The 12,724-nt window shown below is 44.3% G+C and overlaps 1 protein-coding gene across 1 annotated transcript; it reads left to right on the top strand.

Annotated features, from left to right (window-relative positions):
- The first annotated feature begins 1,876 nt into the window (after positions 1-1,876).
- Positions 1,877-8,103, top strand: LOC147363825 (beta-2-microglobulin). The gene is made up of 4 exons (XM_086319072.1): positions 1,877-1,971; positions 5,754-6,029; positions 6,555-6,582; positions 7,594-8,103. Exons 1-3 carry the CDS (start codon positions 1,905-1,907, stop codon positions 6,566-6,568), a joined length of 357 nt encoding a protein of 118 aa, XP_086175198.1. The 5' UTR covers positions 1,877-1,904; the 3' UTR covers positions 6,569-6,582; positions 7,594-8,103.
- The last annotated feature ends 4,621 nt before the right edge of the window (positions 8,104-12,724 follow it).

Here is a 12,724-nt window from a genome sequence, read left to right as displayed (position 1 = left end):
TAGGATGGACTGGTTGGATCTCTTTGCTGTCCAAGGGACTCTCAAGAGTCTTCTCCAACACCACAGTTCAAAAGCATCAATTCTTTGGCGCTCAGCTTTCTTTATAGTCCAACTTTCACATCCATACATGACTATTGGAAAGACCATAGCTTTGGCTAGACGGACCTTTGTTGGCAAAGTAATGTCTGCTTTCTAATATTCTGTCTAGATTGGTCATAACTTTACAGGCCTTAAGAGCCTTAAATGAGTTAACAACAAACAAACAAAAGGGAGGGGAAGGAGTGTCATTCCTCATGACATTATATCTGACAATTATTCTTTTATTTCAAGAGAGCTATAGAGAGAGCTGGTAGAAAAAGTAGGTAAAGAGCATCAATAATCGTAGTAGACTCTTAGGATCACAGAACACCCAGTATGTGCTCCCTGGGGCTCTCTCTGTGCACATTCCCCTTCATTAGGTCTGTGGAGAGTAACCTGCTTTCTTCAGTGTAGACACAAGCTCCACAACAGGGATTACTGAAAGGTCTGAAACTAGGGGAAAGGAATCCAGATGACATTTCTTGGGCTCTCTGGGGAAGCACCACCCAACTCCCTTCAGCTGCACACCAGGGTGATTTCCAAGACCTCTGTCACTCTCCGCCCCCAGGTTCACTTCCTCTTCCCGGTATTCCACTCCAGAAATGATCCTTGGACTCAGCCACCAGGTAACGTCAGCTCCTTTTTATGTTATCTACGGAGAGTGGGTTTTCTTAACGAGTCTTTGTAACACTGACACCCTCTTAGAATCTATAGGTCTAACTTCTTTGTGTGAGCCCACAGAAGATGCAACCCAAATTCATACTAAAATTGTCCAGTCCTCTATCTTCCAAGTGTCTCAAGAGCAAATGACATTAGCATCAGGCCAGTCTGTAACCTCAGCCTTTGTTTTCCTATCCCTAAAAATGTAACGGGGTAATTCCTACATCCTAGGGTTTATTCACGTATTCCCTCATATGTTCAGCCGTCCCTTCCTTCGTGAGTTTCACCAGCCACTCATCTGTACACTCATTCATTCAGTTCATCAAGTACCTAGTCCGTGCCAACCACCATTCTAGTGTGCTAATTCGCAGGGAGTAACGTCCCTCGAGGCGGTAGATACTCTGATGCTCTAAGCAGTTACTGCTTTTATACGAGTTTTTACCCTCAGTGGTAATTTCTCCACAAACCATCAATTACTTAAATTACAACGGCAAGATACGGACCAGAGTTTCTTGGCACAGACGTTCCGAAATGCCTTTCCTTTTTGGAACATATTCAGGAAGCAAGAAAGTCCTCCTTCATACCAGATGGTTCTCTGAGCTGGCTCCATGAGGCCTCGAGGTTCCTGGAAACGTTTCTTGCCCAGAGAATCCAGAAGACTTGCAACGTATTTCTGGGCTGGAATTGCGAACCGAGTTCTGATTCTGCCCAGTACCGTTCAGTCTCTGTCCTTACCCTTAACAGTTCTAGGCTTCAGTTTTCCCAACTGAAAACCAGGTGCTAGGCTCCTAACTGGCTGTGGCATGCATGGTAAGCAAGTCCCTTAGCCTTTCCGGTGCTGTTCCGAAAAGCGAGGGTTCGTCCACACTGAAGTTCTAGGGTGAGCGGTGTGCGCCGCAAGCTTGGGCGCGCACCCCAGATAAGAGGGCGCTGAAGTACAGGCAGCGAATGCACCGAGCCCAACCCTGCCTTCCTAAGCATCATGAGACTTACTAGAAAATGAAACTGAAAACGGGGAAGCCTGTTTCTAACCTGCCCCGGCCTAGTTCGCTCGGAGACTTGTGACGGCCCGGCGGGCAGGCTTCCGATTGGCTGCCTGAGTGCGGACTATAAAGGCGAGCGCCGAACCCAGCCGCTCACTCCGCCACCGCGCAGCTGCTGCAAGGATGGCTCGCTTCGTGGCCTTGGTCCTTCTCGGGCTGCTGTCGCTGTCTGGACTGGACGCCATCCAGCGTGAGTGTCCTCTCCTCTCTCCCCTCTTCCGCCAGCCCGTCCTGTCCCGATCACACCCACTCGGCACCCTGGGCACTAACCCTGTCCACCCCGTCCCGCTCCCAAGTTTTCCTTCCCAGCTCGGTGGAGGAGCACCCGGCTTCGTCTCGGGCGGTGGAAGCGGCGGGGTGCGCAGGGAGTGGGGAGGGGGTGCGACCCCAGGTCGCCAGCTTCCCCGGGATGTGGGGAGGGAGCCCCTGGCTCGCCCGGACGGTACCGCGTGGGTCGGGACGGAGTTCCTGGGTGCGGATGTGGTTCAGGGCGGGCGAGGTGGGGGAGGGATTCTCTTCCGCTGGTTCGCGGGGCTCTGGCTGCCCCCCGCGCATCTCTGGAGTGGGGGGCGGGCTGGCGGGTCCCAGAGGGCAGGGTTGCGGGCTGCGAACGGGTGGAGACAACGCGTGGGCTTTGGGGGAGTCGCCGCCAGCGTATGTCGGCCAGCTGGCATCCTGAGGGCCTGGAGCTTCCAGCAGGAGCCGGGCAGGTTCACCTGCCCCTCTGTACTTTTCCCCAAATAAGGGACCAAACCAGAATGAGGAATTTTCTGGCGACTTTCGTGGAATGCCTTGATTCTCGTCGTTAATTCTCTTGTTCTCCTTACACTTCGCTTTTAATAATAATCATAGAGGTCCCCGTTGACAGCTGCCTGTCCTGCGCTCTGTGCTGCGTCATTTAATTGTGAAAGGGGTCTGTGATGTAAATACGGTGCCTATCATCAGTTCAGTTAAGTTCAGTCACTCAGTTCGTGTCCCACTTTTTGCGATCACATGAACCGCAGCACGCCAGGCCTCCCTGTCCATCACCAACTCACCAACTCCCGGAGTCTACGCTAACCCTAACCCTTGAGTCTGTGATGCCATCAAAGCATCCTCTGTCGTCCCCTTCTCCTCTCGCGCTCTATCTTTCCCAGCAGCATGGTCTTTTCAAATGAGTCAGCTCTTCCCATCAGGTGGCCAAAGTATTGGAGTTTAGCTTCAACATCAGTCCTACCAATGAACACCCAGGACTGATCTTCTTTAGAATGGACTGGTTGCATGTCCTTGCAGTCCAAGGGACTCTCAAGGGCCTTCTCCAACACTACAAGTCAAAACCATCAATTCTTTGGCGCTCAGCTTTCTTTATGGTCCAACTCTCACATCCATACATGACTACTGAAAAAACCATGGCCTTGACTTAGACGGACCTTTGTTGACAAAGTAAGGTCTCTGCTTTTTAATATGCTGTCTACGTTGGTCATAAAGGAAGGAAAGTATGACCAGCCTGGAGAGCCTATCATCAGGATGTCACAAATGAGGAAATGGAGGCTGAAAAGTTAAAATAAGTTAACCCGGCAGGGGATCAGTGGCAGACAGTAGAACCTGACCAGAGCCTTGGCCGCGTGGTGCGCCCCTAGGGTAGTCACAGGTGCTTTTTTCACAATCTTCTGGGGTGAGATTCTAGGGAGCAAGCTGGGTGGGTATGGGCTGTGGCCTTTGTTCACAAAGGGCTTCCTCCTTTGGCTCCTTGCCTGGTTCTTTCCAATATGAAGTGTGTCTCTACTTTCAGTTTTGAGTAAGTGAAGGTTTATCAGTCAGAAAGGTTGTAAAACTAGGGCTGAATAATCAACACACTTACCCAGGTTGTCAGGGACACTGTGTTTAGACACCTTCTAAGTACACTGAAGCTCGGATTTCTCTTTCATGTGAAAATGGAATTTAAAATTTATTTGCCAAAAAAACACATGATATCTGTATTATCACTATTACTGCTATTTTGTTGTGGCTATAGAATTCTTTCAAAAAATAACAAGCAGACACTAAAAAGTATGTTCATTAGAAAATTTCCAAGATAATACATGCCTGGAAAATACACGGGGGATTTCTAGAAGACATACAAAAAACATGTAAGTATGATTCGCTTTGCGGGGGGTGGGGGGTGGTGGTGTCTATTTTCAGCTCTTTCCCTGTGTAGGTTTTATTTCAGTCTGGGTGTAAATTAAGTTTTCAGTTAAACTACAGAAGCTAAAATAACTCTCCCCAAAATGCAGAAGCAGTAAGTGGCTGAAGCCAGATTCAAACCCAGACCTGTTGGATATACCTCCTACTTTTGGAAATTACTATTGTGATACCCTTGCAAACCCGCCCCCTGCACAAACCTGCCTAGCTCCCTCTAAGGGAGGATTCCAGGTGGGATGAACCTGTGCTCTCAATACTGTAGTATGTATTATGGTCTAGTTATTAGATCCGCCTGCAATGCGGGAGACCTGGGTTCGATCCCTGGGTTGGAAAGATCCCCTGGAAAAGAGAAAGGCTACCCACTCCAGTATTCTGGCCTGGAGAATTCCATGGACTCTATAATCCATGGGGTTGCAAGGAGTCGGACATGACTGAGCAACTTAACTGTTACTTATTAGAAGCTCAAATGTAAAGAGGTTCTGATTTATCTTCACTTTGAACGATGGGAAAATACCAGGGGTTCATAGTATTTCCAGTCCAGCTCTTAGTGGGACTAGGGATCTTTTCTTTGATGATTGGATGATTCTACAGAGATACATCCAGTCACAGTGGCCTGGACTCCTCCTCTGTACCTCCTGGACATAGAGGATGAACTGACCTTTGTAATCATGTCCCCTGAGTGTATTTGTATTTGGATTATATACATATATTTATATCAGTCTGTAAATTTAGTAGCATTAACAGTTCACTTAGAAAAATATATATAGCTTATAATATTTTCTTCCACATTCTCATGGAGGGTCTAAACATGCATCTCATTTTGGAATCCACCTGTCCTGTAGCAATATGTAATATTCTCAACCTGGCAGAGTATGGAAGTCAGTTGACCATGCTCATTAAAAATGCAGATTCCACTGTCACATGCATGACTCCACTTGGTCCTAATGGAGAGTATGATGTTTCCCGTTTGCCACAGTCCTCACTCTTCCCTGTTGTTCTTACCCAGCCCAACCCACTCATCTGAGGTGTTTTCCAGCCCCTGTAGGTGCTTCACTTTTGTTTCTTTGTTGTCTGGCTCCTGAAATCAGGTGCACATTCAGATAGAGATTTGTCATATACACTCTAGACATGATGAACAGGTTGTGTTCTGTAGAAATATACTTTGGGTTGACTCTGTTAGGAACCTGAGCAAGCAGGTAACAGTAGTTACACCTGCCATTTACCAAGCAGCTGCGCTGTGCAGGGCTCTGTGCTAGGCACCTATTGAGAAGTCTGGTGGGTGTGCATCTAGACAAGAGACCAGGAAGAAAGAAGTCAACGTGAGGCAAATAGTTGACGGGGCTGAAACAGGGTATAATCAGGGAGTGTTTTGATGTGGCCACTCTGGAGGGTGTATGACGTGAGAAATGAAGCTCGATCAGTAGACTGGGGCCAAATCATGTAGACTCTTGAGTGATATAGATTCTGTGTGCTGAGGAGCCATGAAGCCTTCTTGAGAGCCTCCACACACAATTCTTAAAAGATACAGCACAATGTCCATTGACAGAAAAAGATGTTACTAGAAATCTGCTAGAAAAAGCCTGGAAGACATGTGCAGGGGAATTATGTTGGAAAGATACTAAGTCGTGGTGTATCCCACAAACTGGAGGTGGCCTTTTGCAAAAACGGAAGGTCATTTGGCCCGAGGGAAGGTGGAATTGGGAGAAATGGGGGATCCAATATAAACATTTGGTGCCTGATCTAGCTTTAGACCGAGGTAGCCCCAAGTGGAATACTCTGCAATCTCATCTGTCTTTCCCTGCCGCTCCTCAGGTCCTCCAAAGATTCAAGTGTACTCAAGACACCCACCAGAAGATGGAAAGCCAAATTACCTGAACTGCTATGTGTATGGGTTCCATCCACCCCAGATTGAAATCGATTTGCTGAGGAATGGGGAGAAGATTAAATCGGAGCAGTCAGACCTGTCTTTCAGCAAGGACTGGTCTTTCTACCTGCTGTCCCACGCTGAGTTCACTCCCAACAGCAAGGATCAGTACAGCTGCCGAGTGAAACACGTTACTTTGGAACAACCCCGGATAGTTAAGTGGGGTAAGTTTTCAAGTTCTTTGGTTAACCACTGACAGTTGTATCTGAGCACAGCTGCGGCATATAGCTGCTTTGATATAAAAACATCTGCATACTGGGATTATCAGGGAATGTTATTAAAGCTCTGCATAGTGGCATCCTCTGAGAGAGCTGGGCACAGTGTGGTCGCTGAGAACAGTGGCTTCCCTGCAGTGAGAGCGGGGAGCAGTAGCACGTGCACAGGCACTCCCAAGGCTTCTTCCCTGTGGCCTCCTTGGCTCTCCTGACAGCCTCGGGCACACCCAGGACCAAGGAGGGTCTTCGGAAGGCACGGGCCTTGTGTGCAAGCCCTGCTATGGTAGGGCCCTCCAACCCTGGCATCCTCCAGTTCTCTGGATGGCTTGGGATCTCAGGCTGGTAGGAAAGGTCTAGGTTTTTCTTCACAGGCTCTTCTGCCATCTTTGTTTATAACAATTTTAGACTTTTGTAGTACTCAGTATTTCTGAAGTCAAACTTAACTGTTTCCTTTCTCCGTTTTCTTTTCCATAGATCGAGACCTGTAAGCAACACCATCAAGGTGGGTTTCTAACCTTAAGAAGCCCTATTGTAATATCAGTATCCTGGGGACCATTACAGACAGCTCTAATATGATAAGCCTCACAGTCTGGAAGACATTAATCAGGGTAACAATTCAGCAGGCAGAGAAGAATCCCATGGGGTCGCATTCCCTGCCCCTGGGAGCAGGGGAGATGAGGAAGGCTGTAGTCCTGGGTGTGGCTTTCTCAGCATCACTAACCCTCTAAAGGGAGGACAGAGGAGCTGCAGATGTGGGGTTACAGGCAGAGGCAGCTGTTACCCACAGCACCTGCAAGTGTTTGCTCTCTTGCCATTTCCATGTTGGGCATCTCTGGGCCTTCAAAGGTGAACTGTCCCTCCCTTTGCGTGGCAGCTCTTTGCTAGATAGCCTGAAGAGAAGAGTGACATGGTTCTGCAGAGACACCATTCCTAAGTGTCTGGGCACTGTAGTTGGGTCTTGAAGCTCCCAGTCCAATAGAGGAGAGAGGTGGAAACAAGATTGTTGTAACTCAGTGTAAAGACACTGTAACAGATGTGTTGCAGCTCTAGCACCTAACTCTAGCAGCATGAAACGGAGGGATTGGACTTCTCTGCCACTTCAGGTGGAGGCCAGAGGCAGATAATCCAGCTTTTCTGGGAAATTTTATTACTCAGTGTATCTTGGCATGGAAAACCTATTCAAATTTCCTATTGCACTGTAGGACAGGGAGGTTAATTTGCAAGAGCATCAGAGAGTTTGGCTGACCTGCCCAGCATCACACAGTTACTAAATGTTAGAGTGAGGATCTGAACTCTAACACCAGTATCCTTTTCTTTAATGTTGTTAGTGAACCAGTGGGATAAACTAGTAGGTTATGCTCTTTTAATTTATTTGGAAAATCTCCTGCAGCTACTACTGTTACCAAGAATGATTTATATACAGCACAAGTTAGATAAGTTTGGTGGTGCCATCTGTAATCTAAATAAAATAAATGTATTTGGTAATAACCCTTTTTTTCTTTTTTTCCCCCAGGTTTGAAGATGCCTCATTTGGGTTGGACTAATTCCAAATTCTGTTTTCTTGCTTTTTAATACTGATAGACTTTTATGCTTTGTGCACATAAATAAGAAATTGTATTGATGTTACCACAAACATCTTCTTTTAATTCTCTTTGTGCCTGCGTTTCCCTGTAGTGTGGTCTGTGTTGGCAGTAAGCCGCAGTGGAGGTGCTATGCTGGCATCTTAGAGGTGTGGAGGGAAGAACTCTCACGTCCAACATCAACATCTTGGTCAAGTAAAGTCTTCAGGGTGTTTTGCGCACAAATTGTAGTCAGATAGCTATGCGTGTTTAGAGTAAATCTCCAATTTGTAATTTTCCTTAGAATTTTGCAAAATGTTGTGACAGATATTTGTCAGAATTATTGGAAATATGTTATGGTGGATGGCATTTTTTCATATAAAATTATATTTCTTCTGTTGAGACATGGCTAAGCCTGTTTTCATTTTATTTTGTTTTACTAATTAAAATGTGGTAAAACTTGATGTGTATAGTACTTATTTTTAACTCCTAATGCCTTTGTTCAAACAGGGAAGTGGTCTTCAGATATCATTTGGAGAAGAATGTAAACTCTTGATGTGTAGGGTTTTGCTCACAGTGAAAGGAGCATCAACAATTTGCATTTTACAAATGAGGAACAGCCTCCCTAAGAAGTTAAATAAGTAAAGGGTCTGTGGTCTGCTGGGAGATCTCGCTTCTGTCTTTTAACCAGAATTCTGTTCCCTGGGCTAAGGAATGAGGAATGTGCAGACTCTCAGAGGGAGCAGAAGTATCTGGAGGATTTTTTAGTAAGCGATATATCCCAGTGAAAAATACTAGACTTAAAAACCTCATAAGGCATAAATGAGGCATAGTTTATACTTGATGATCAGGTTTGTACATTTTTAAAAACTTGATGGTGAATTTGAGTTAGTGCTAGGTTCTGACAAGGTGAATAAAACTCAATACTGCTCTCAAATTGCCTTAGTGGAGGTGGAGACATGCACTTAAATAGTTAAAATACTTCCTGATAAGCAGTATAGCATAGTTATGTCCAAAGAACTAGGTGATAGGAGAATGTGTTCAGGGAATAAAAAACTTCTGGTAGATTGTACAGTAGTTCTGATTTATTTAAGGAACTCCTATATTGTTTTCCATAGTGATTGCTAATTTACATTCTCATCAACTATGTACTAGGGTTCCCTTTTCTCTAATATTTATCTATCTTTCTGACTGACTAACTTTCAATATGCAAAAACACAAACTTTAGGTAAGTGTTAGGGAGCCATTTGCTTGTGCTGAGTTTTCCTGGGTGGTGGTTCTTCCAATTAAATGGGGCCTGAGTTAAGGAGGTAAAATGGTGAGATGTATAGAGGTGTGACAGGTGTGGATAACGCCAAACAGTGGTGCAAGGATGAAACGCGCACCCTGGATGCACGTTAGAATTGTAGGGTAAGGGAGTTAGAGAAGGCAGGGTTTGGAAAAAGAATGAGACCGACACTTTACAGGAACAGATCACCTTTAAGGAGGCAAGAAGGGGCAGCAGTCAGATTAGTGAGCTGCTGCCCTAACCCAAGAAAAAAGTAAGTATATATAGGCATATATGTGGAAAGCTACTGTCCCTTAAGGGGCCTGTTCTCCAAGGTTGTTCAGAGTAGTTTTCTCTTAAGTGGCTGGGGCAAGGAATTTTGGAGATCGGCCAGAGGCTGGACCAGCTGGGAGCTGGGTGTAATCAGCCTTAAAGTCCATTTTTTTCTTCAGGTGAGAGGGTTGTTTGTTTTGCATAGAATGGTGGGGAGGACCTGGAGGGGAGTTTTAATTCCTGGCTATTCTGAGCCATGTAACTTTCCTTCAAGAATTACCTATGAAACTTAAATAAAAAATACCAGCTCTAAAAATTAAAGCCTATTAAAAAAACCCACCACCTTCCCAAGCACCAATCCAGACCAACTAAATCACAATCTGTAAGTATGGAGCCCACATATCAGTAGTAGTATTTGTTTTTTTGCAGTTAAAGCCTTATTTTTTTTACAGCAGTTTCGGGATCTCAGCAGCACTGAGGGGAAAGTGCAGATATTTCCCATACACCTCGCACCCACACATGCGTAGCCGCTATCAACATCCCCCACCAGAGTGGTGCATTTATTAAAACTGATGAACCTACAGTAACACCTCATAATCAACAAGGTTCATAATTCAAGGTTGTTCTTGGTGTTTAGTTCCATAGGCATAACCCAGATGAACTTTTTGGCCAACCCAATATCATAGCATGTATCCATCATTATACTGCCCTAAACTATGTGCTCTACCTATTAATTTCTGCCATCCCTGGAAATCATTGATCTTTTTTTCACTGTCTCCAGTTTATCCTTATCCAAAATGTTATATCCAGAATCATGCAGTATGCAGCTTTTTCATATTGACTTTTTAGTTATATGCATTTAAAGTTCCTCCATGTCTTTTTTAAATGACTTTATAACTCATCTTTAAGCTTTGAGTAATATTACATTATCTGGATGTACCACAGTCTATCCACTCGTCTACTGAAGTACATTTTGGTTTGCTCCAAATTTGGGTAATTATGGATGAAGCTGCTATAAACAGCATGTGCAGGTTATTGTGGATGTAAGTTTTCACAGGATTTGCTTAAATTTTTACATAGTTCTTATGTACAGCCAAGGTTGAGACTCATTGAATTACATCATAAAAGGCTTTTTTGTTCCATGTCACTCAACAACTATTTTGTGAAAAGCTGCTTTGCTGGCTGATGTTTCAATGTAATGATACTTTGGAGCATGCTTTAGTCTCCTATTTCAGAAGAAGAGATTGATCGAAGAGGAGAAATACTGGAGCTTAATTATGCTTATTAACTATAACTGCAGTTGCAAATTAAAAAGTAATAAAGAATTAGATCTTATATTCTGACTTGGAAGAATACCCATGTTCTATGGCTGAAGCAGAAAAGCAGTTTCTAGAAAATATATATTGTAAGCCTTTATATATAAGTACATGCATTTTATATTTGTATCATACACCAAAGCCAGTCTGATAAGTAATGCCCTGCTCTGAATTATTATTCAAGGCAAGGATGAGGGTAAATAAAGAGAAAGCAAGTCATTTTCCTTAGTGTCAGCTGGTGTTTTTCAGAAACCATATGTACTCGGGGGAGTGGGGAGGGACTTGGGGGAGGGATGGGAGTTGGGATTAGAAGGGGAAACCCCAGGCTCAGACTCTGAGCAGTGGTGTTCCCCTCCTGCTGTTTACCGTGGCCAACAGTGAGGCCTGTGCCTTGCTCTTCTCAACACAGAGATGTGGCAGCTGAGCCAACCACCACCTACCATGGCCTGGCCAGATGGAAGGAGGGTAGGACCTATCAATACTGCCCACATTCTCCCAGGCAGAGAACTGGTCTCACTCCAGGCTAGGCTGGTGAAAGGGCCCAAGGAAGCTGTCGCTCAGTTTGGAGCAAACTGATTATTTGAAGAATTGTTTTGCTAATTGATATATAATTTTTTTTCTTTCAAGAAATTGATTTTATAATTGTTTTAAAATTGCCCCCCTTATCAGGTGGCGCTAGTGGTAAAGAACCTGCCTGCATTGGCAGGCAGGAGACATAAGACTCGAGTTTGATCCCTGGGTTAGGAAGATCCCCTGGAGGAGGGCATGGCAACCCATTCCAGTATTCTTGCCTGAAGAATCCCATGGACAGAGGAGTCTGACGGGCTACAGTCCTCAGGGCCACAAAGAGTTGAGCACAACTGAAGCGAGGGCACACATAACACACACATCATCAAGTAATGAAAATAAAAAGAAAATATTACAAACCTTTGTAATCTCTCATAACAGGTTTACCACCTTTTGGATCCCACTGGATTCTCTCAACCCATCATTCTCCATTTTATGTTACAGAGATCTTTGTTAAATAGATTCTCCTTGCATTTCCTTGTAATTTCCCACTTAGGAGAATTTAGAAAGATCCAAGAAACTAGAGAAAGACAGCACAGAATTGGATGCGAGTTTTAGAACTGCAGGACAGCCTGAGAGAACCCCATAACTTCACTGACCAAAGCAAGTGATACTGAGAAAAAGCTGTAAGGTGGGAGCTGTGACTTAAGGCAATAAACCATAGTAAAGGGAGAAAAAGCACCTGGAAGAGTCTAAAGAAACACAGAAACGCAGGTTAGAATTCAACAATTTTAACAGAACTGCTCTGCTGACCCAAGGAAACATCAAGAGATGAGACTGGGACTGTAACTTCGTGGTTTGTGGATAATATTCCTCAAGAATGGTGCTCAGATCTTGGCAACGTGGCAGTCATCCTGCTCATTCATTTCAGAGCATCAGTATTTACAATCTCAGGTATTCCATGCTGAGGTGCTACCTCTGATCCCATTTTTATATAGGCTTAAAACAAACCATATTAACCTTTTAACTTTTTTTCTCAGTCTCTCTAACCAGATTAACACCAACAAGAAAAGGTCCACAAATGTATACAACAATCTCTTAACGATATTTATCTAGGGGCAAGGGCCAAGACGTCAGGAGAACACGAAGACAGAGTTTAAAATATAATTCTACATACTTCTTTTATTATTTGAATGTATGTTCATAATTTTTGAAAAACAGAAAGTCTGTATAGGCAAAAAAAACCCAAAACCAACTTGTGAATTCCACCACCCAGAGATGATGTTCATTTTGGTATGATTAGTTTAAAAAAATATTTTTACTTATTTTGCTGCACCAACTCTTGGTTGTGGCACACAGGATCTTTGATCTTCACTGAGGTATGTGGGATGTAGTTCCCCAACCAGGGGTTGAGCCTTGGTCCCCTGCACCGGGAGTGTGGAGTCTAGCCACTGGACTACCAGGAAGTCCCTAGTGTGGTTAGCTTTTCAGGAGATTTTAACTTTTGTTCTATCTTTTAAAAATTGGTCATTGTTATTATTTTTAAATTTTTTGGAATAATTGTTATATCTCACTTTGTTTCCACTGTCCCCAGTGAAAACGTGGCATAAAGGGAAGCAGTACAGAGGGCTGGCAAATGTTCATTTCTAGTTTTTGTCAACAACTACTGTCCCAATATGTTTGGGCTGTCACTTTTACTTATATTTCTTACATTTTAAACCA

Source organism: Bos grunniens, chromosome 10, assembly GCF_055505025.1.
Source record: "Bos grunniens cultivar Pamir isolate PY7600 chromosome 10, Bosgru_T2T1.0, whole genome shotgun sequence".
Lineage (NCBI taxonomy): Eukaryota > Metazoa > Chordata > Mammalia > Artiodactyla > Bovidae > Bos > Bos grunniens.
This window is presented reverse-complemented; position numbering and strand designations above follow the sequence as displayed.